This window comes from Meles meles, chromosome 2 (assembly GCF_922984935.1).
Source record: "Meles meles chromosome 2, mMelMel3.1 paternal haplotype, whole genome shotgun sequence".
NCBI classification, from domain to species: Eukaryota; Metazoa; Chordata; class Mammalia; order Carnivora; family Mustelidae; genus Meles; species Meles meles.
Genome location: NC_060067.1, coordinates 3,005,431 through 3,029,849, shown reverse-complemented (window position 1 = coordinate 3,029,849; position 24,419 = coordinate 3,005,431). Strand labels below are relative to the sequence as shown.

The following is a 24,419-nucleotide window of genomic DNA, read 5'->3' as shown; positions in this document are numbered from 1 at the left end:
ACTTCACGGAAATTTTCCAGGCAAATATCTAAATTCTCTCTCCTTAAAACCTAAGGAAACAATTCAGAACATACACCAGGCCACTTAAGAAGTACTCAAAGGGCATCTTTCTACACAGACTTCTAAACAGCCATGCACAAATCATGGGACTCTCCACAGCCTGGATTACGCTTGGCTCCAAAATCTAGGCAAAGAGGAATGTGACGGTATAAGAACGTTAAAGAAACACATAGGAAAGTGTGATATCCTAGGGGAGAAGCGCTGTCAAATGCATAAATGCAGGGTCCTACCTCTCCGAGGAGATACCCCCAATCTGTCTATGTACAGAATGACTACAGCAACCCCTCCCCGGCCTTTCCCACATTAGGACCCGGTCACAGCACTCATGGAAATGTACTGTCTGTGCAATACAGTTCTCAAAAAGGTTCCACGAACACTTCATTTCCTCCTTTCTTAGAATTCAAACTCTGTGCTCAGAAATAGGAACATGCAACTAGAGGATATCAATCTGCTAACAATGTAGTGGTTACATTTTTTTCTTTCTATGGATGTGTCGTGAGCCGGAAATTCAGAAATCGCATTGACAGAATGTAAAGTGGACGGGCTCGCCATGACGGGCAGTTAAAATTCTTGGTTTTCCCTCCAAAACAATGACTCTGTTAGGAATATTGATAAAATACTATGCACATCCAGATGGAAATAAACATTTATTATGGCAATATTATTACATCAACTGACTCCAAAGGTTCATCTTCAATAAAATTTTTTAAAAAAGAATGCACACTTTATCTAAAGACCTGCAGACCTAATCCTTATCGTATTTTAGCTAAGTGTGATGGGAAACAGGGCAGAGGAAGCAAAGAATGTCATGCATCGCAACCGTGTGGTCAGCGGTCAGCGTCGGAGCCGTCCCTGGATGCCCCCAGGCCCAGACATGAGCTCAGTTAACTGGATTCAAATTCAGGCTTTCCCCGTTCCGTTGTTTTCATTGGCCAGAGCCATTATCGGAGCATGAAAGGCTTCAATCTTGAAAGGGAAATCATCTCATTGTTCACGTAGCTTTATAAACAAATTGAGGAAAGGTCAAACACATAGACTTCAGCCCTGTGAGCGGACAGCAGCCTGCAGTCTGCAAGAGTGAAGCAAACCAGCCACGATCGCACACAGAGCTGTGTCGTCGATCGTCGGCAGTGAGCAGGTGTCACAGTTACAAAGTTGGACAAGTCCTCGCGAAGCCCATGGGTTAGCTGGAGGGGCAAGCCCTGAGCGAACCACCACAGATGTGGGGACGTGGAAGCCAAATAACCTGGCCAGGGGCTCTGAGGAAGTCAGGGAGCCCAGGGGGGGCGTCTGGGTGGCTCAGTCAACTGGGCGTCTGCACTCAGGGTCATGATCCTGAGGTCCTGGGATCGAGTCCCACATCAGGGTTCCTGCTCAGCAGGAAGACCACTTCTCCCTCTCCTCCCCACTCGTGTTCTCTCTTGCTATCTCCATTGCTATCTCCGTCTCTCTCTCAAATAAATAACTAAAATCTTTAAAAAGAGAAAGAAGGAAAGGAAAGGAAAGGAAAGGAAAGGAAAGGAAAGGAAAGGAAAGGAAAGGAAGCCAGCCCAGGGAGAAAATGGGGCAGAATTAGTGACCTCTTGTAAGGACAAGAGAAAGACAACCGTGGCTGAAATACAGCGTTTGAGGGGACTTGGTGGCACCCGAAGGAGCTAAAGAGAAGGTCTGAAACACAAATTTCTGAAAAATGGTCGTTCTTTTCAATACAGAGAGAACTGGCCATCTGTTACGACGGATTAATGTCTGTTTGTTGGATGACCTTTCAATTGGCCATTTGTTGGACTGAATCTTTGTAACCATAGTTTTGAAACAACGGCATTCTCAGATGTCTCTGAGGAGTTGGTTGTGCAAGTCAGCTGAGGAGTCCCGTTTGAGAATTACTGCCCCGAAGATGGTTCAAGCCAGAAGCCAAAACTCTTTGAAGTCTTAACTGAGGACATACCGGAGCCTGAGCCTGACGTTAGGGTGGAGAGAGTCTAGTCTGCAGTCATCTGGGATACAAGAAGTTTTTGAACCTGGTCTGCATCTAATTTCCTCTCCTTCATTACAAGCAAGCTTTCTAATCAGAAACTTCACCCTGCCCATGCAACTGAAATTCGAGCCAAGAGAATCACACAAATATAAAAACAAACCAGCCACAACAGTCCTTGCAAAATAACTGTGAGAAAGAGCAATCACTCAAAAATTTCAAAACTCACGTAACTACGGGAAAGAACAATCACTCAAAAAATGCCCAAACTGTCATAACCTACCTAGAAAATAATTAATTACAGAGCCACAATCGAAAAAGACAGATGTGGGAAAGGGGAAACGGGTTTCCATAATTTTTTTTCTCCTATAGACTTAGAGTTAGGGGAAGAAAGAAAAGTCCCAGAATGCTGATGATGTTCTGGATTCTCTTGGAAGATTCCCTACCAGGAATTAGCAGACTATGTCCCAAAGGCCAAATCAGCTCATCTGTTTCCTAAGACCCCTGGCAAGCTAAGATTTTTTTTTTTTAATGTTACTACATAGCTGGAAAAAAATCCAAAGAAGAATATGTTACATAAAGTGCAAATGTCAGGGTACATGGCTTTGTTGGACGCAGCCACACCCATCCACATACGTGACACTTACAGAGGCCTTCGTGCTACGACAGCAGAGGGGAGTAGCTGTGATGGAAACTGTACGACCCTCAAACCCTGAGATACTGTCCACCTCTTACAGAAACCAACCGCCAACCCGTGTTCCATATAAATGAAATCAGGCCCTGGTTACAAATGGCAGACTGCCCAAATGCTCAGGCTGGGGGCGGGAGACGGCCTCGGATTCCGTTCTCAATTCGAGCATTTACTTGACCGTGACACTGAGCCGGTAAGCGAACCTCCAGAGCCCCCAGGCTGCAAGTCCCCCTCTCAGGGGCAGTGAGGGCTGCGGTCAGCCCATGTTCGGTCGCACCAAGCCAGGCACGCTGCAGAGAGCTGGGTCTACCCCGCAGAAGCAGCACCTTCTAACATGTTCGCCTAAATGTGCACGAGGGATGGGAGGCGGCTCTCTGGTCCTCACCTGCAAAATTAAGGGACAGGAATAGCCTCCTCTTGAGTTGTCCGTGTTTAAAGAAGTCATAACGTGCTTGGCACGGGTTCTGCGGGCTTAGCACGGTGTCTGGCACGTAATACAGGCTCAGAAAACACATTCTGGATACAGTTATGTCAGAAGAGTCCAGAGAACAGTAGTTCCAAGGGGAAAGGAAAGGTATCTCTGACTGCTTTTTTTAAGCAGAGACACCTTGAGGAGATCTTTCCAGACGGATAAAGGGAAATCACTGTGTAGAGATAAGCCCTTCTCAGGCTCTCATCTCAAATCTCTTCAATCTAATCCTTCGCTTCCCCACTTTTAAACTAGGTATACAGCTACTTTCATTCACTCATTCGACAAGTCACTTTGGAGCCCAGGCCCCGTGTCAGGACCAGACACTAGGAGAAGGGCAAAGAGCATGGCCCAGGCCCTGCCGTCAACATCTCCAACGGCTGAGAGAAGCCCAGAAGTAAACAGGAAATTGCAGCTCAGTGATGTAAGGGCCTCGGCAGAACTGAGCCTGGTGCTCCTGGAGCAAACAAGAAGGGCTTCTTTATTTGTGGGATTTCCACAAGGATTCGTCCATTGCCAAAGCAATGGTTTTTATTTTGTGGGGCTTTCCAACGCCTGTGAAAGCCAAAGGCATCCTCCTACAAGGAGAGATACTAGGACCTGCATCTCGTCCTACCCGAATGTGCCCGACAGACTGAAGAGCACTTAACACGATGCCTGGGCATTTATGATGCTGCCCACTATCCCACTCTACCTTGAATAGAGATTTAAGACACACGTCGGCAGGTGCGTCTCACCTTCCATAGCTATAAAATGATAACACTACTACCACACACTGGAGGTTTTTGAGTTTGAATACACGATAATGGCTAATTCTAATGGGGAAAATGAATTACACTATGATTATTAGTGCAATAAAGTGAATGCAGTATTTATTATCTTGTAATAACTACTGGAATAATAAAATTCACACAGAAGGCTATAAATCATCAATCTGAACTGAAGCATCAAAGTCACTGTGACCTCTGACCTTTTCTCCTTCACCTCCTAATGCTGCCTTCTTTTCCCATGGGAATTCCATTGCCCTCTGGCTCCTTTACATGGGAAGTGTCCTGATCTTCCCATCTCGTGAGCTATCCCTTCCGTTACTCACTTCACTTATTCTATGGACCAAGATGGACTTACACTTTCCCTCATTCTGATTAAACTTTAGACAGATTTCTTCCTGGCAATAGGTCCCTCATCTCCCTTTTTTTTTAAAAAGAGAATCTGCTTTACAAAACTTCTAATTGCAAAATCTTTCTCTGTCTCTTTGGAATGTATAGAAATTTTAGTGTCTTTCCAGTTGTATGGGTCCCAGAGGGAATGTCTTTCTCAACCTGAGAGCTACCACTTTGAAATGTAATCACCAAACAAAATGGCGCCCCATCTCTCAGTCTCTATGGAAGGGCGGGGGCTTAACATCATGGGTGCCTAGCTCCAAGTTTTAACACCACCTCTTGTTAGGAAAATATGAGAAAGTTTACTCTTCTTTTGGGTAAAGCCCAGTAGTGTACACGAGTGGCCTGCAACTCCCTCCACCCCTTGTCCCAGCTGTCTTGAGTTCAATCTCTCTCCCCTATTGTAATAGGTTTTTTTTAAAGATTTTCTTTTTTAAGTAATCTCTACATCCAACATGGGGCTTCAACCCACAACCCTGGGATCAAGAGTAGCATGCTCAAGCCAGGGGGCCCTGTATAGCTGTGAAGAAGGTCTTCCTCACCTGTTTAGCTTTGTCCGGCACAATTTTTCTTTATCACTACATATTTCTCTAACTTCAAGGAAGAAAGGAGAGAAGGAGAGGCCAAAAAAAAAAAAAAAAGGAATGAAGGAAGGACAGACCTGACAAATTATTACTGTGATCCTTTCCTCAATCAAAGGATATTTTATTTTTTTAAAGATTTATCGGTTTAGTTGAGAGTGAGAGTGCAAGCCCAGAGGAAGAGAGTCTTCAGTTCACTCCCTGCTGAGCGCAGAGCCCAGTGTGGGGCTCAGTCAACCCCACGGCCTGGAGACCACCACCTGAGCCAAAACCAAGACTTGGTCGCCCAACCGACTTTGCCACCCCAGGACCCCAAAGGATATTTTAACTCCATCAGATTATTCTCTTTCTTTAGGCTATTGATAATCCAGTCTAAATGTTCTATTTTCAAGCTTCCATCCCACCATTTTCACTCCAATCAAATATATCTACTCTCAATTTCATTTTCTATTTATCTGTAATCTGCTTTCCCCTCCTCTCCTTGCCTAGGTCCTGCTGTCCTTTCAGGACCGAGCTTATCCTGACCTCCAAGAATACAAAACCTTTCTCAAAAACAAACTGGTGGTTGCCAGAAGGGAGGGATGAAACTGGTGAAGGGGATTAAGAAGTACAATCTTCCAGTTGTAAAATCAATGAAACACGGGGAAGTAATGCATAGCACAAGGAACACAGTCAACATGGTCAACAATATTGTAATACTCTGTATAGGGACAGATAATAACTACTTTTGTGGTTACCATTTCAAAATGTACATGAATATCAAATCACTATGTTGTACACCAGAAACTAATAAAACTATGTCAACTATTCTCCAATTAAACAAACAAACAAACAGATGAGGAAAAAAAATGACTTTCTTTGGTACACTTTCCCTTCTGCTTTAAGCTCATAAAAGCCACTTTCTTTTTTCCTTTTTTATTTTTCAGCAAAAATCACGTGGAATTTCATTGATTACTTCACCCTATACAACTCTCAAGTGTGTATCTCCAACCCAGACCACTATCTGGAATTCCAGTCTTGTATATTCAACAACTGCTTTTATGATACTCCCACGGAGATGGCTACAGAGACATCCCGCACTCAACATTTCCAAAACAGAGGTCTTCGTCTTCTTCTAAACACTGCTCTACCTGAGGACAACTCATCCTTCTAGTTGCTCAGGTTAAAAGTCCAGAATTATCTTTAATGATCTTCTCTCACACCCACATCTAATCTGTCTACACATCCCACGTGCTCCCCTTGTACTCTAATGTGTTTGAATCCAATCACGTCTCACCATCTCCACCGCTGACTCCTCAGCGGAGACATCCTCCCCTCTCCTAGGTTACTGAAATAGCCAAGGATCTGGTCTCCAGATTTCTTAAAAACCATCTGGCCTTCGTGTGAAGCTTATTTTTACATAGTAGCCAGAATGATCTTTTCAAAGTATTAAGTCATATCATGTCACCTTCCAATGGTTCCTCATTTCCGTCAGAAGAAAAACTCAAGTCCTTATAATGGCTTAGAAAACCCGACATGATCCGTGCTCCTCCCGCCACTCATCTTGAGACTCTGGCTCTCCCCAGCTACCGCCACTCCAGCCCCGGGGCCCCGTTGCTTTGTCAGATACAGCACCTTCTTAGCCTTGTCCTAGCTGCTCCTGCTGTGTAAAACTCTCCTCCCTCGGGTGGTCGTCAGGGCTCACTCCCTCGCCTTTCTCAAGTCTTTATTCAGATCTCACCTTTTCAAGAAAATTACTTCGACCCCTTACTTAATATTACAACTTGACCCTTTTCCTCTCTCCATGTCTGACACAACCCACGTCACCTTGTTAAAAATCACCTTACTCTCAAACGAACTCGACTCACAATGTGCTCTCCTGAGAACCGGAAAGGCCGAGGAGGACTTCTGTAAAAGTACGTGTTTTGTAAATTCCAAATGAGTCATTTAACCTCGCATCCCTGCACACCAAAACTGTGAGTGGTTATGGGATGCAAACACTTACGTTCCTGCTTGCATGCAAGAGAGGTTAAAAAAGATGGCTAGGAGAGCACAGTAAGTGGAAGGATAGAGTAAGAATGCCATTTCAGTGATCTAAACACAGAGAAATGGCATAACCACAAAATGTTTGTAATCCCAACCACATCCTGACAGACCAGAAAACCTGCAAATTGCAACATGAATTACATATAAAAAGAAAAAAAAAACCTAGAATTTTCGAAACACAGACAGGTGTTGATAAAGAGTAATCCAGAAAATTCCATACTGGCCCAAGGGTCCAAATGGATATTTGTTTTCCTTGCAATGTTTTCTTACAAAGAGAAAAACAACTGTCCCTATACAGATAATACTGAGTTATTTTTTTTCTTGAAGGAAGGATGTCTCTCTGATTTAAAGATCAGAATATAAAGCCATGAAATCATGAGATATGAGAAAATGTAGAAATGAGAAAATGTTTGTAATTTTGGTTTTTTTGGTTTTTCAAAAGGCAAGAATTTGGGGGTTTTGTTTGCTTTGATTAATGTCTTTTTTGCAAAGATAATATACTCATAAAAATAATAGCCATGTACTCATTCCCTTTAGTGCTCTCTGTTTTCATGTTCAACAATCGAATATCAAAACTTTCCATGAGCCCCAAAAATTAACTACAAGAAAAACACTGTCTTAACAATGAAGTTTACATCCTAAATGACTGCATCTTAGGTACTACAAATCAATCATCCCAACTAAAACAGACTTCCAAACTAAGATATATCAAGCTATCAAAATCAGATTACTTACTCATATTAGAAAGCACCAACATTAAAAATAGACAAAATGTGAGCCCATCATTAAGATATACTAATAATTTCAAAAACATAATCAATGTCTTAGGCACAATAATTCAACCTTGATAACATAGAAAAAATTATTCCATTTTGACATTTAACATTTCAAGGAAAATGCTTCATTTGAACATTATTCTCCTTCTTTATTTTGATTTTTAAATACAACTTTTGCGTTTTATAAATATCAAAATAAAAGTTATACTGTCTTAAAATATCTTTTTAATGAGGCTAAAGAGAAAAAAGAAACAATCTAAAATAAATTCTATACGGCATTTTCCTTGTGGCGGTCTCCCCCGTCACTGTTTGCATCCTCCTTACTACAGCACGCAAGAACACTGACAAGCCATAATTATTTCCGGATGGAGTCATTTTTAAAGCGTAACTTTATGCAAACTTTTTACTTACACATTCTGTGGCTGTGACTATTAGTGAGCTCGAGATGACAGATTTTCCTCCATTAAAGCTCACTGAAACATCAAGAGTTCTGAAAGAAAATTTTAAAAAAACAGTAATTAAAGACACATTAAAAACCAGAGGATTGTGGGAGATTTTTATTTCTTTAAATGATTCGAAACCATCAAGAAAGTCGACTTTTGATCAGCTGTCCCAGCTTTTTTCTTTCCTCCTTCCATCGAGTCCCTACTTAGTAGCCAGAAGCAAATTCCTTAAATGATCTAATTGTTCCTGAAGAAGTATTAACATAAGTAGGAACTTTAAAAAATTCCATAAGAGAAATGCTGAGACTGTTTTCACAAAAACCTAAAAAGAAGAAAAGGAAAAAAAAAAAAAAAAACTCTTACTTCTTATTTAGGTTCCTTTACCAATCTTCAGATATTACTATCATTGTAAGATTATTACAAACAAAAAAATTGGAAATTAAAAAAAAACCCTTAAAGGGTAAAATATAGAAAAAGTAATAATACAAGAGAACTAAAGTGAAGAAAAAAGATACTGCAATTTACTTGTAGGTATTTGTTGCGGAGGGTCCCAGGACATTAAAATATCTTGATAAAGGCAGAAGAAGAAAGGATAATTTTTTTTTCATGGCTAAGACATATCAGAGTTAGAATATTGCTCTTGTTTTTGAAATATGATTTCAAATGATAAGACAGTAATAATTAAATTTCATTAATTCAGATTCTAGTAATTCATTATTTGGGATCACTCAGTCAGGGGTTGGTCACTTTCTTTTTTCATTTTTTATTTTTATTTTTTCAGAGAGAAAGAGAGAGAGAACAAGTGCTCACGAAGCTTTGGAGGAGGGGCAAAGGGAGAGGGAGAGAGAAAGAATCTTAAGCAGTCTCCATGCCCAGCACACAGCCCAGTGCGGGGCTGGATCTCAGGACCCTGATATCATGGATGGATGCTCAACCCACTAAGCCATCTGAGCACCCCTGGTAACTCTTTTACTAAATAGCTCTAACAAGGACAGAAAAAGCTCTAGCAAGATATCAAAAGAGCAAAAATAAATAAATAAATAAGGAGATTTTTAAATATTAAGGAAACAGCCCTTTTCCAAAATCATTTACGTGGTATATTATCCTATAATAAGCAGTGTGCCATCATTTCAAAGCTGTCCACCCATTAAAGCAGAAAGTGGTAGGTAACATTCTAGTAATCTAGCTTCAATACAGTAAAACATTCTAAATTCTAAGAATTAAGAGCTAAAAACTGCAGCTATTATTAAAATTCTGAATTAGAAAAATTTGGTTATATTTAGAGGATTTCTTCTCTACCCCTTGAATTGAAAGCCAAACACTACTCTTGCAGAGAGTTATGATAAAAGAGAAACAATCTCCAACCACCAGTAAAATTTTCAAAGATGACGCCAGGGAGGGGAGATGAGGAATGTTATTTAGTCCCTGCTCTGTGCCAAAGACCGCCCTCAGCATTTCATGGACCTTATCTCCTTTAATCCTCACAATAGCCCTTAACGTAAGTGGTCATTCCACAGTTGTGCAGATGGGGTACACAGAGCCCAGAAATGCTAACTGCTTTGCCTAAAGTGGTAACGCCAGGTAGGGTTCTGACTAATCTTGAATCTCCCCATCAGACCACACAGGCTTACTGAAATCAAAATCCTTAATGTGCTTTTTTCTCAATGTTACATTTAGTTTGGAGTCATACAGGAACAGCCATCAGGAGAGATACTCCTAGCAAATTTGGAGCTGAACTGTTTTCTTCAAGATTCAGGAATACTCCTATTAAAAATATGTCTTATAAATTATTCCCTCCAAAATGGTTTGTTTAAAAAAAAAAAAGTTAAGCTATCTCCAGAAATGAATGAGAACTTAAGATGTTTACATCAACTTGTTTGAACTTTTGAACTAGTTCCCCACAGAACACCAAGCGGCTTATTTGAGAAAGAAAACTGCAACCCAACTGCTTACTCTGCAGAAACGAGTGCCTTGGTTTGTTTCTTTCTCTATTTTTTTGAAGACGAAGCATAGTTGAATCCAAAAATAATCTCTCCTGGTTTCCAATTCCTCTATTTTAAAACACGTACCAGAAAGCATATCACATGGTAGGCATGGTTTCAGTTTGGGGGGAAATGATCTAATTCACAATAACATATGATTGTTGCAAGTAAACTACTGATTCAATTTTTATGAGTTCGGTAGATAAGACTGAAGTTGTTGATAATTTGGTGCTTAGAATTCACCAGAAATAAAGCCATTCTCTAATTAATGAAGGAAACATTAAACATTCTAACGCTGTTGGATGGAGAAAAAGAAAACAAAAAAAAGATGTTCATGCTTATCCAAATGGAGTAAGAACAGAAGCTACATCCTACAACAAATTCACCCTTTGCCGTAGTAGAGATACATGCTGAGGAGACCTTGTAGGCAACCGAAAAACCGCGCACTGTCCCCGATCTCAGTAAACGTGGTTAGTGTCACAAAACTGAGTCAAGCCTCCACAGATACGGAAAGCCCCAGATGATTCTTCTGACATGGGGGCTCAACTGAAACAGGTGACCTTCCCCTTCCTGAGAGCTGACCACGGGCATCAACAACGGCACTGAGAGTGACGGGATTTACTGAGTCCCTGCTACAAGCCACACACACACCTCGCTCATCTTCTCGTGTAACCGGCGCAGAGACCCACTGGGCTGGGCAGCAGCATCTCCCCCACTGTCCAAGTGAGGAAACCCAGGCTCACCCGCCCAAACATCGAACTTCTCTGACTCTGTAGTCAAAGTGCTTTTACTCCTACCCCAAACGTCCTTAATCCCTGATCAGTACATGAAAGTCTTACGTTTACATTTCTCTCATCAGCCACAGTGAAGCAACACTCCCCGGGTTTTCACCATATTCGTACATCACTCATGGTTAACTAGAATGGCATTTACGAGATACTAAGAGAACATGAAAAATACACTATTAAAGTTCGTTCTGCTTTTAAATGTTGTTGTTTCTTTAGAAAAACATTTTTTAAATAATTTAAATTTATGATACTGGCAATGCCATGAAAGCTACCTTTGCCCAAAGTTACGCCAGTCTTTTGCGGGCACACAGGTAAATCCACCCTGCCCTCTAACCCAAACCTAATACCCTGACCTTTCGTTACCCCCGAACTCCAATATACGTAATGTTTCCCACCAGATTTCATGGGTATACTTGAACCTATTTCAGAGTTGTTTGGGGGAGGAGAGCGTGATAAAATAATAAATGTAAAATACTCAACACAGTGGCTGGAACACAATACTCCCACATTAGTCACCCCTGATTATTTTTCTAACGGATTATTTAAAATAACAAGCTGCTTTTTATATAAAATCTCTGAGACCCAAGCTAAAAAATACACAGATAATACAGAAGAATACAGAGCAGCAATAAAATAATTACCTAACACTTGTTGGCTTAAAGAACTTCTATTCTACTTACTGCTGTATGAAAATACAGACAGAGACCCTGTTCAACAGCTGCCTAGTGTATAAACATCATGCAGGCTGGCGTGGAGAAATTTTTCAATGTTATTTCCTCCCTGTTACAAAACATCATCTGATTAAACCCAACATCAGAGGTTGTGTGCTTAAACTTCAAACCTCAAACTGCACTCTAAATTAGTTTATAAATGTTTGTCAGTAAGGTCACTGGGTCCCTCAATCATTCTATTGTAAGTGAATTAAACAACTATTTGTAAACTGCCTCCAACACACCAAGCTAGGACGTGCGGGTAACAGGGCTGCAGTAACAGATAAAACATGGTACTAAACCGTAATGAAAGGGAGCCATATGAACAGCTGTAACAGAGCGCGTTATTACTAAAACAGGTGGAAGCATAGGGCTCCTACAGGACCCAGCGGTGGGAGACACTACTATTCGGCTCTGCCATGGGGACACCAACCAAGGTTTCCTGCAGGAAGTCACACAAAGATGAATCCTAAAGAATGATCAGGAGATAACGAGGAAAAGAGATGAGAAATGGATCCAAGGGGGAGGAACGCTACTTGACAGGCTGGAAGGGAAGAAAAGCACAGAATAGTCAGGGAACTGAAACCATTCAATATGGCGGCAGCAACAAGTGTGAGACTCAGAATATGCAGACTGCGTGGGGAAGGACTCTGATAACCCCAGAAGGCCATCGTTTAGACACTTGGAATCAGTCTTAAGAGTTTTTAAATTATGTAGAAATACTGTCAGAACTGTGTTTTACAAATACCATTCTTCTTACAGAGCAGGGCATGGATTGGAAGAGTAAATTCTACAGTAGAAAGACCAATTACAAATACATTGGTGTATTTCAGGTAAGAACCAAAGTGGAATTGCACTGAAATAGTGGCAATAAGCGTGGTGTGAAAATGAAAATTGGGAGTTATAAAGGAGTTAGAATAAAAATGACTGGACATTCCTTGGATGTACAAGGTAAGGAGGAAGGAAATCATTCAAGATGACCGGAGTTTCTACCTTGCTGGGAGGTGGTATGCACGGGAAACCCAAGAGATGGAGAGTTTAAAAAGAAGTACACACGTTTAACTTGGGAACTTCAAGTTGAACGTGCCCATGAAAAATCCAGGTGAGTCAGCAGATATCTGGATACTGGACCTTTGATAGTGGGTTTAGAGTTAAGGAAAAGATCTTGTCTGGACATCTGGAGCTCCTCATCAAGAAAAGGAAGCCTTAGAGAAAAAGCATTTATGGTCAGGCATCTCACCATAATGATAATTGAGTTAATGGATAATTGAGTTAAGAAGAGGAGCCTGAGAAGAAACAGCCAGGGAGGTGAGAATATAAACCATGAAAGACAAAGGGAAAACTTCTGAGATGGGACTGGCCCACAGTCCATAATGCAGGGGTGGTCAGGGCAGAGAAGAAGGCTGAGAATTGACAACTTCCCACATTCTTTTCTGTAAATTGGTTCTACATTGTTTAGAATTCCTTACAAATATCTTAATCCAATCTTTGTTCCATTCTTGGAATATTTTTTCAAAGTAGAAGGATAGGGGCACCTGGCTGGCCCAGTTCCTAGAGCACACGACTCTTGATCTCAGGGTCCTGAGTTCAAGCCCCACATTGGGTCTAGAACTCATATAAGGAAAAAAAAAAAAAGTAGGATAGAAGAAACCTCAAGCACTTACCATAACAAAAAGACTGCTTTAAGTGCATTTTAATGTCATTGATACTCAACAGTGATAAAACTAAATCCATCCCACATGAAAAATTATTAAATAGTATTGTGAAACATAATGAAGTAAATAAAACTCAGTAAATCCTCATGGTCACAGAGTTTACTTAATGTTTAAAGATGTAGGAGAGTTCCAAAACAGAATAGCTCAGTGCCAGATGTCAGAGCTACTCTGAACTAAGAAATTCCATACACCGTGAAATACGGTTGACGTTTCAATCCACAGTGGCCTATCGGCAAAGCATTCGCTTGCTGCTGACTTCATGCACAGCCAACAAAACAGTGCCATTTTATGATCCATGTACAAAGATGTAAAAATTAAATAAAACCATGAAAGACATTGGCTAGAAGCAATAAATAATCTACCTCCAATGTGCATATACTGAAAATTCAGCGGGCAAATACTCAAAATGTTATTAGAACTGTGGTGACTTCAGGTATTTTGAAATCAAGAGCTACCATTAAATAGTCCACAGACCTTTTTAAAACTTACTTTTAAGTCTTCATATTTGTGAATAGTTTAAAGATTCTACTTCTAGTGAGGAGTATATATGGAAATTAGTGTTTTGTCTAAGGATATTTTCTTTAAAATGGTTAAAGGATTCCTGAATAAAGTAATTTTTGAGACATTTCAATAAATGTGTAAACTAATATATGAAGACTGCTAGATTTCAGGAGGAAAAAAAGCTCTATTCAGAGATGCGCCATACATCACGCCTAAACTTGTATTTTTTTCAGTATTACACTGAAAATAACCCCTTTAGCTGTTTTTGTATATATATGTATTTTTTTAATTTAATTAATTTATTTGAGAGAGAGGGAGAGAGAGATGAGAGAGAGCATGGAATGGGAGAAGCAGACTCCTTGGAGAGCTGGGAGCCTGACGTGGGCGGGACTCAATCTCAGGACTCCAGGATCATGACCTGAGCCGAAGGCAGTGGCTTAACCCACTGAGCCACCCAGGCACCTCCTGTTTTTGTATATTTTAACAAAATAATGAAAACATAGTTGGAAATAATCACTGAGTTTTTAGTTCCTTTCATCCAAAAATGCCAAATGTCTTAGTAATAGCAAAAAAAATGATAATATTTAGGAGCACCACATAAGAGGATTTACGTACATTTGAAAGGGCATCCTCTATCTCATCGTGTATCCGTCCCTCTCTGAACACGCCTGGTTACTTCAACACTCTACATAATTCTGTTAGAAAGATCTCCCTTACACTGAGCTGAAATGTGCTTCCCTTTACCTTCCACTCTTTCCTCCTCCTTTCTCGGAACAATAAATAAAAAGTCAAACCTGTTTTTCACATGACAGAGCTGGTGTGTGAAGACAGCTGATGCTGATGCGCCACACCCGAACCATTTCATTTTCCGTATTTTAAATTTCGCCCTATTTAACATTTCCACAGTGGCAACATCTTCTTGGCCATCACTCCATGTGTTCAAATTAATTGTTGTTCCTCTTAGACAATTTCCAAAACTAAATATAACACTTAGGACAGAGATGCAAAGCAGCTTAGGTGAACTGATCACATTTATGGGTCTAATCAGAAAGCAATAGGGGCATCTGGGTGGCTCAGTCATTTGAGCTTTCAGCTCAGGTCCTGATCCCAGGGTCCTGGGATAGAGCCCCGAATCAAGTTGCCTGCTCTGTGGGGAACCTACTTCTCCTTTTCCTCCACCCTTCCCGGAGCTTGTGCTCTGTCTCTCTCTCTCTGTCAAATAAATTAATAAAATTTTTAAAAAGAAAGAAAGCAATATACCACATGAAAGAAAAGATAAATGGTTCTAACACTGGGGTGGGGGGTAGAGAAATAAAGAAACAGAGTCTTCAGCCTTACTAAAGTTGAAATCAGATTAGATCTCACTAAGATTCTGATGTTTACATTCAGAGTAAAGACATAACTAATGTCCTAGTATCCGAGACAAAAATAAATAAATCAAGTCTCATTCCTCATTAGGAACAGAAGAGTGAACAAGGTGTCGTCTTACCACCTGCTACTAAAATAATGGTATGAGGGATTGTATGCACATCCATACATAGGTGTATTTTTGAAAAGAAGTGTTCAAGTGGGAAGCTGTGCAAAAGGCAGAAAATTTGTCTAACCGAGAAAGACAAGTGGAATGAATCAGTTTTATTCCAGGCAAAATAACGGTACTGAAAAAAACAACAACATTGAAGAAAATAACAAGATCCTATTACCAAGTCGGGCTCTAACCCCGAGACTGCCGCACCATTCCTTTGGATGATCCTTCAATATCACATGCTTGAAATTTTCCACATGCACTAATGTCCCACCACTTCTTACTAAAACACTCTGTCAAGTGTCTTCCCACACTGCCTCTTAAGAGAACTAATACTATCAGTTTCATCCGATTTAGATATTTATTTCATATTTGCCAGAAGATTCTGGCCAATGTTTTTGAAAGCACATTTAACTATACCATATGCCTCCTTAAATCATCTCCATCAAACAAGCTGTAGGATAAGGCTCCGGTTCATTCTGTTCTGTTTTTCTTTCTTCACAATGTGTTTATGTATATTTACCCAATTTGCTCTGTTCTTCTTGCCAAATTACAGGTTTGAGATCTCAGCTATTGCGGAGCAGCTGTGCTATTGTCGATGTCTCACTCCACAAGGGTCGGAGGAGGAGCCCGTCCTGCAAGGACCCGGACACGTGCACCTTACGCCAGGAGGTGAATGCCCTGCAAGGGGAAGGCACTTCACAGAGTCCTTCCTATTCACCCTGGAGACATGTTGGTCCAGAGGAGCCACTGGTAGAAATAAACTTCCAAACGATCCACAGATTTGTCTTGGTGAGATCATCTGTTTTATCACAGACGCTTTAACATTGAATTGTGTCCAGTGAAAGAGATACAAAAGAACAACCTCACGACTCCCACCTTTACATTCTTCCTGTTTAAGTACTAAGAATCCATCCACCTCAGAGGCGCCGGGGTGGCTCAGTCAGTTAGGCATCTACCTGGGGCTCAGGTCATGACCTCCGCGTCCTCCGATCGAGCCCCCGTTGCGCTCCCTGCTCAACAGGAGTGTCTGCTTCTCCCTCTCCCCCTGCTGCTCCCTCCTCCTGCCCCCCTCCCCACTGCCCATGCTTGCTCTCTCGAACTCTCCCTTCTGCTCTGTCTCTCTTTCAAATAAATAAATAAAATCGTCAAAAAAAAAAAAAAAGAATCCATCTCCATCTGGAAATCTATAGCAAATAAAGAAATCTGATAAACGGAGATCTCTCTCAAAGAAAGTACTTCAAAGACCCATTTCAAGAATGCTGAGCCATGACATACCTGGGTAAGATGTGCCCAGATCCCTTTAACCTTTGTTTACTTCACAGGATCAATTTCCAAACGCAAACCTGTGGTCCAACTCCACTGCTCTATTCTCTGTCCCCATCTCCCCAAGTAAAGCAACTTCCCATTAACCCTCTTACAAACTGAAATTCACCAGCCTTTAGGTTTCTGAAAGAAAAATCCTCAAAGCAAATGGAATTCAGGAAGTAACATAAAGATGAGAAAGGAACTGATAGAGCCGGCTAATGAGATGAGGCGCGTGTCCACGGATCCCGCTCTGAGACCGTGCATCTGGCTCTGAGGCTGCCTACGTAGGGTTACTGCACCGGGGTGTTGTTAATTATTTAAGTGAGAGAACAGGGGGAACCATCACCACATCTGTCACCCTCACACAGGAAAAGCCCTCATTCATTGTTGGCCCAGATGTGTTTATTTGAAACATAGACTAACTAGCTACTTAATGGGTTTGAATCCTTAGCCAAAAGCTAATTAGGCAAACATATTAAGCATCAGTCACCTTACACGGCTAAACTGTTTCCATTGTGTTGATTTTCATCCAATCTCATAAGAGAGCTCATCACCTACGAAAGTATCTGAAGAAAACTCAAGGCAAAGGAAAGGTCCAAATGACTTGCAACAATGATGTCCCCAAATGCGCAATACATTCACAAATAAAAGCTTTTCATGCTTTGCCTCAGTGGTATCATGTACTTGATACCAAAAAAAAAAAAAAAAAAAAGAAACAAAGAAAGAAAGACCAAAAATAATTATTTTAGATCTCCTTCCCCTCAAATTCTCAGTTTGCTTGCAGGTGAAATATTAATGTCCAAAGCCAAACAAATGATGACTTCTCATGTCTCATGCTTATTACGCTCTATTTAATTTTGTACAATGACATCTCCCGGGTTTTTAGCCAATCTACAAATCACTGAAGAATACCAGCAATTTCTATAGTCGTCTCCTCAAAACGGACTGCTGGAGGGCAAAGTCTGTAGAGAACGAATTCCGTGTCCGGGGCAGAACAGCCATATTGCATTTTATAACTACTCTGGAGAAGAAAGTAAACTGTTTTCCTAATCCAGTCACTGTTATTAAAATGCCAAGATAGTTTTCTCTTCTCTTAAATGGCACACCACCCAAAAAGATTCTGGTCATTTTTCTCCTACCTGATAGGAGCCCCTGCCCCCACCCCCAGCAATAAAAGGCATTCTTTTTGCTTTTAGGTAACCAGTAATTCAAAATATTTGAGAGAAATGCATACATCCTCTCATCTAACAAACATCTATGAATCTGTTCTCAAGCATCATGTTGGTGTTACAGACAGAGCAAAAACAACAAAATGTAACCTAGCAGAAAGGGAAACACAAGAACAGACAAATAAATGCATGGGAGAAAAAAATTAACCATGAAAGACATGAAGAGGGAGCTCAAAACTTAAGAGGGGGAAGACTGTATTCATTAAAGAGGGTGACCAGGAAGCATTTCCCAAGGATGTAATATTTGAACAAGGCTTGAAGCAGGTTCAAGTGAACGAGGAGAAGGGCATTCAAGCAGAGGAACAATGAGTGGAAAAGTGTCTACGTGGTTGAGGAACAGCAGAGAGACCAGTGTGACCATAACAGAAGGAAGGGACAAAGGAAGTTGGAAGAAAAGGGACCCAGATCCTATAGAACCTCGTAAAACATTGCAATATTTAGATTTTTCACTCTGAGTGGAAAATATCGAGGATTTTGAGTGCAGGATGACATAAATGACCAGCCTTAACAGGACCATTCCTGCTGAGGACGGAAGCAGAAAAAGCCAAGAGAAGCTAATGAACTTTCTATATTTTATTTTCCTCTGCTCTACATGCGAGATCAATATAAAGTAATCCTCTAACTTATTTACTATCCTAAACATACTGTATCCCCTACTGTTAGGCTAGGGAACATCTGAACTGTCTCCAATCATTTCCTTCATAAAAGAGAGGGGGGAAAAAATGACAAATAGAAAAACTAAATTATTAGTGAAATTACCTGTGTTTGGGTGATTTAAATAAAATCTCTTCTTCCAAACTAAATATCCCTTATTTTACCAGCTACCATTATGGTTTATTGCCACATGAAAGATCATGAGAAAACAGACATTCTAACAGGACCTGGATACAAATTAAAGCTCAAATATTTTCTAGTCCAAGGTATGCCTTATTGAACCATGTTCCTCCTGCTCTTTTATATTGATATTTAAATACCATAGGGGACTCCTGGGTGGCTCAGTCATTAAGCATCTGCCTTGGGCTCAGGTCATGATCCCAGGGTCCTGGGATGGAGCCCCACATCGGGCTGCCTGCTCAGCCGAAGGCCTGCTTATCCCCCTTCCCCTCCCCCTGCTGTATTCCCTCTCTGTCAAATGAATAAATAAAATCTTTTTAAAAAGTAATATAAATAAATAAATAAATAAAGACCATAGGAATTAATCAAAATCTCACTTTGGAACGTGCGTGCGTGTGTGTATGTGTGTGTGTGCGTGGGTAAACGTATTATTCTATAGAGTCTGAAATAAAGACTGTAGCTCTGACTATTTAAAGGCTCTAGCAATAGTTCTCATACCCATCCAGATAACTATTTATAGGGCCTTTTAATCAGTATTTAAGAAACAAGATAAAGCAGACGTTAGCATTTTCAACCTACTGAGCGTATATTATGTATAGTTACAGTAGTTATCTGAGCAGTTTGCCCAGAGCTTAGTGTTTCATGTTCACTCTGTACATAAAAAAAGAGGCAGTAAAATAATAATGTATATTTGTCATCAATTCCTAATAATTCATAGCCTAACATGTTTTTTCAATGTTTTTAAGGAAGTACTTACTCTCCCACTTTATTCAGGGCAGGTGCAGGACAAAGCATAGAATTAAGGTCCACACTTACTGGATTAACACCTAGAAAATAAAAAGCCACTGAATTCATACAGAGCTCTATGTATCTCACAGTTTCATTAATACTATGAAAAACCTAACAGCAATCAGGTCAATGGTGAAACATCAGATACATTAGCATAAAAAACCGAATAGATTCTCATCTAGAAAGAGAAGGAAAAGAAAATGAAAAAATAGAGGTCGTAAGCCTCATCGATATACAGTATTGTCCAATTATAAGTTATGGCTTTTATTAGACTAAATTCACAAGTATTTGTAGAAACTATAAAATTATCATCTTTTCCATCTCCACTTTTCAAATATCTTAGACTTTGAAGGATAAATGATATATATTTTTAAAAAGCAGAATTTAAAAACAATGGAGACAAGATGAATATCCAAGGAAGACTGAATTTATTTCAGTTTAATAAGATAGCTGGATCTTACATTTCATAAAACTAAATGCTTAAATTGCCCTAATAATTTTAATAACATATGGGGGGGAAAATCTGGCCTATAAATATTCAGAAAAGTTACAAAAGCAAATGGATAATCCTAGAATGTGAGGGATGGAAACACAATCTGACTCCACTTATTTCTTCAGTGATTTACTTTAATAAATTTAATCTTACGTAGCAGAGGAAAAACTATACTTATACTACAATCAACTATCTACTCATACTCAAAGGGAGTCAGGTGAAACTAACTCTCAGATTCAGATGAATAAAAATAGAATTATTTTGTCCTCTTCAACTGCGGAAACTACTCTGGAGAGTTTGGTTCGAATACTGTTGTCTTGCCTTCCCCAAATGAGGATGCTCACAGGAGAGGCAGGAGATGATTACGACCTTGCCCATGCTGAGGTCCTCCCCACGTCAGCTCAGCAAACACACACTGAACGGTTGCTGTGCGCACAGCCAAAGCCACGCTACTGGGATGTTTAGTACCATCGGGGAAGCAGCAAAGCTTACATGCACCTCTCAGAAAATAATTCTATCAGAGTTCACAGAATTACAGCATCTGCCTTACAAATTAAAATCTTAGAAGCCAATATAATCATCGATGAGGGAAAAAATGTCTTAAAAGAGACCCAAAATGCTCAGGATATTAGGATCTATTGAAGGAGCTTCTTGCACAATGGAGATAAAAACATTATATTCATCTGCTGTTTGGAAAACCACATTAGGGAAAATAAAACCTAATTGCATAAATATGATAATTATCAACAAACAGCCCTGAGCCGGCACTGGAGATCAAAATATGTGAACTATCTAAAAATACAAAATACATAAAATATCTGTAAGACGAAAAGCCTATGTCCAGGAGCTGCTGGGCAAACTATTGGGAAATTAGATTAAAAAAATGAGCGGGAATAAAATAAGACAGTAAGCAGTAGAACAGTCCAAGAGAGCTAGATTTTCAGGCAAGAGTGATAATAAATAAATCCGGGGAAAGAGGCAGTTAAGCCCAGCAGTTGATGTCCACACAGAGTCAGGAAAACTGGGTTCAACTCTCTGCTCTGCCCTTTACTGACTATATCACCAAAGGCAAATCATTTTACTCTTTCAGCCATTAGACCATTATCTGTAAAATGAGGCTTCTTAGGACAGGGGTCAGCATTTCTTTTTTTTTTTTTTTAAGGTTTTATTTATTTCTTTGACAGAGAGACAGATCACAAGCAGGCAGAGAGGCAGGCAGAGAGAGAGGAGGAAGCAGGCTCCCTGCCGAGCAGAGAGCTCGCTGCTGGGCGGATCCCGGAATGCCTGGATCTTGACCTGAGCCGAAGGCAGAGGCCCAACCCACTGAGCCACCAGGTGCCCCGGGTTCAGCATTTCTTAAGTTATAAACAAAGGTCGTAATCACTAAGTAACAAAAATAATTATTATTACTATTTGTACTATCACTGGATTTCATTTCTTCCTCCTGTGATTAAAAAACAGAGCATGGTTGATTTCAGCTGGAAAGAAGAGAAAACGCGTGGTGCTTATATGCCATGCAGATATCCGGGCAACAAGGAGACTATGAGGAACATACTCTTTGTGTACGTTTCATTTACAGTGTAGGTACAGAGAACACTCCCATCCCGACTGCCCAAGTTGAATCCTCTTCCGGACAAAACAATCTGAAATTCATCTAGGAGAAAAAAAATAAACATTTTAATCCCTGCTTTATAAAAAAAAAAAAGACATAATTTGAAAGTATCAAGATGCACAGAATGAATTTCTTCACAGTATTAAGCCCACTAGTAACAATGAAGACATTGCTTTATTTCCAACTTTCTTTCTTGGGCCCTCTAGTGAAATTCAGGGAAGATACCATTTATTGCCACAAAGGAAGGCATTATTTCATTTTTTAAAAAAAGATTTTATTTATTTGACAGACAGAGATCACAAGTAGGCAGAGAGGCAGGCAGAGAGAGAGAGGGGAGGAAGAAAGCTCCCTGTGGAGCAGAGAGCCCGACACGGGGCTCGATCCTAGGACCCTGGGATCATGACCTGAGACAAAGGCAGAGGCTTTAACCCACTGAGCCACCATTTTTTAAACAAAGTGTTTTCCCATAGTAACCAGGATATAAGAATTGAAGCCTAACAGTTATTCCCGCATACCACAGAAACTTCCCCTGACCCCATCTTCTCTGTCCCCAGAAAAAGAAAGAAAGAAGGAAGGGAGGGAGGGAGGGGGAGCGAGAGAGGGGGTAAGAAAGAAAGGAAGAAAAGAAGGAAGGAAGGAAGAAGGAAAGGGAGGGAGGGGGAGAGGGAGGGAGGGAGGGACAGAGAGAGAGAGAGAAAGAAAAAAGAAAGAGAGAAAGGAAAGCATAGAAAAGAAAAAAAGGAAAACTTCCCCAAATTCTATGGTTAGGGAAGTATCAGCAGGAAAGAAGCTTCTTTGTTTTCCTCCACTCTAGGGTATTAAGGTATGGGAATGTAAAGAGAAATTACTTATTCATGCTCTCTGTTTCTTAGAACTGTCCTGGGTCATACTTTCTTTAATCCGACAGCCCATATGGAGTTCTTTCACGGTTTCCTGACATTACTAACCGGAGTCATTCTGTTGCATACAAATTTATAACTCACCAAAGGTCATGCCTTTTGGACTATTAACGATATTAACGATCTACGGCCAGTCACTAAAGAAAGTGTATTCAGCTTATTGCTCAGGACTCAGATAGGAGGCACTGTCACTAAATGTTAGTTAGTAAAATAAAATTCAAGAAACACAGGTTAACTGATCGAATATCTTGATTGGCATTTAACTGTCCGCTGTTTAGCTATAAGATGCATGTTAACTATTTCAACAGTGATTACCTGTCGGTCTTCTCAGACGATCTCCTATCTACCATAACCTGACATGTACACAGTAATTTATTGAGGAAGAAAATATTGCTATTGCCACTCTTCATTAAGTATCTTATAAAAGGAATTTCACTTAAAAAGTGCAGGTAAAACTTCAAAAATGTGACTCAGCAAAAAGAACAGGGCTTTCGAGTCAGATGGACAGAGTCAGCTAGGGCAACTCCTGACTCAAGTTCATCATCCTGGGCCAGGGGTTAGGAAACTGTCAGGGGCACCTGGGTGGCTCAGTCGCTAAGCGTCTGCCTTGGGCTCAGGTCATGATCCAGGAGTCCTGGGATCGAGTCCCGCACCGGGCTCCCTGCTCAGCAGGAAGCCTGCTTCTCCCTCTCCCACTCCCCCTGCTTGTGTTCCCTCTCTCGCTGTGTCTCTCTGTCAAATAAACAAACAAAAATCTTTAAAAAAAAAAAAAGACAGAAAGAAAGAAAAGAGGACTGTCGAACTGTTGTTAGGAAGAGCAGGTAAAATCCTGAAGGCAGGGGGATGCTCCAGGATGGTCAAATGCACTAGTCCTCTTCAATGTCCCAATGACCATTAAACAGGGAGTCGACAAGATACAGAACTTAAGACCGTCTCCAGCGGCTGGGAGGCTCCGTGGGAAATTACACACCACATTTCCTCTCCACTAGGCCCAATACTCTTCCTTTTCTAGACTGAAAGGAACTCCAGGTCAGCCTTGAAGAAGAAACAGAATGGGCCAGAGAGTATCACATTCTCCCTGGGTAAGGATGGCTTGGAAGTGCTAAACCCTGGGTTTGTTCTAGCGCCGGCTAAAGAAACCACCTGCTTCTTCCCGCCATCCGCCCGTCCGTCCATCACTCCCGTGCATGCCCTGAGCCGGTGGGAGCCATGCTTTGGCCAGGTCACCAAAGCACGCAGCTCAGAGTCCACAGATACAAGGCTGTTTGTACAACCAGATAAAAGAAAAAAAATCTCATATTTTATTTTACTTGTCATAGGAAAGGTCTCAAACATGAACTAAATATACAGAAAATTCTAAAAGCCTGTCACACAATATGTTCATTATTTAAAATAACACTCCAATCTTAAAAAATTTGAATTTAAAATAGAAATATTTCAAGGAATTATTTAAAAATTCTTACAGAAAAGGATGCCAAAAAAGTTAATTTTGTTATTCTCTTTCCAACATGAGTTTCAAATCATATAATTTAACGAGGGGGAAAAAATACAATTTCTTACATGGTATTTTTAAATTCTAACCACTTACCCCCCACACAGACACTTGAAGGCCGCAATTCCAGGATTTCAGTGCATGACCGATCGAGTATCTAAAAAGGAGAAAAGAAGACCAACATAGAGAATTAAATTCTAACATGCAAAGTGAATTATAAGATTGCTAACGATCTTAAAGTCTTCCCCTTAACTTCAAGAGACGGCAGAGAAAATCTACGATCATAGACATAGCTCTCAAGCCCTTAGAAAATTTCTGTGCTGTCCTTCAGTATACATTCCGAGACTGTGTTCTGTAGGAATCCTTAT

At 40.5% G+C, this 24,419-nt stretch overlaps 1 protein-coding gene across 2 annotated transcripts in view; it reads right to left on the bottom strand.

Moving 5' to 3' along the window:
• ANTXR2 (ANTXR cell adhesion molecule 2) overlaps positions 1 to 24,419 on the bottom strand; it is a 150,393-nt gene that overhangs the window by 86,657 nt on the left and 39,317 nt on the right. For both annotated transcript variants that reach the window (XM_045995389.1, XM_045995396.1), the window contains 4 exons: positions 24,148 to 24,208; positions 21,604 to 21,702; positions 19,524 to 19,593; positions 8,146 to 8,224 (listed from right to left, as the gene is read on the bottom strand). In XM_045995389.1, coding sequence (XP_045851345.1) covers positions 8,146 to 8,224; positions 19,524 to 19,593; positions 21,604 to 21,702; positions 24,148 to 24,208 — 309 coding nt within the window. The remainder of the gene's footprint in view (positions 1 to 8,145; positions 8,225 to 19,523; positions 19,594 to 21,603; positions 21,703 to 24,147; positions 24,209 to 24,419) is intronic.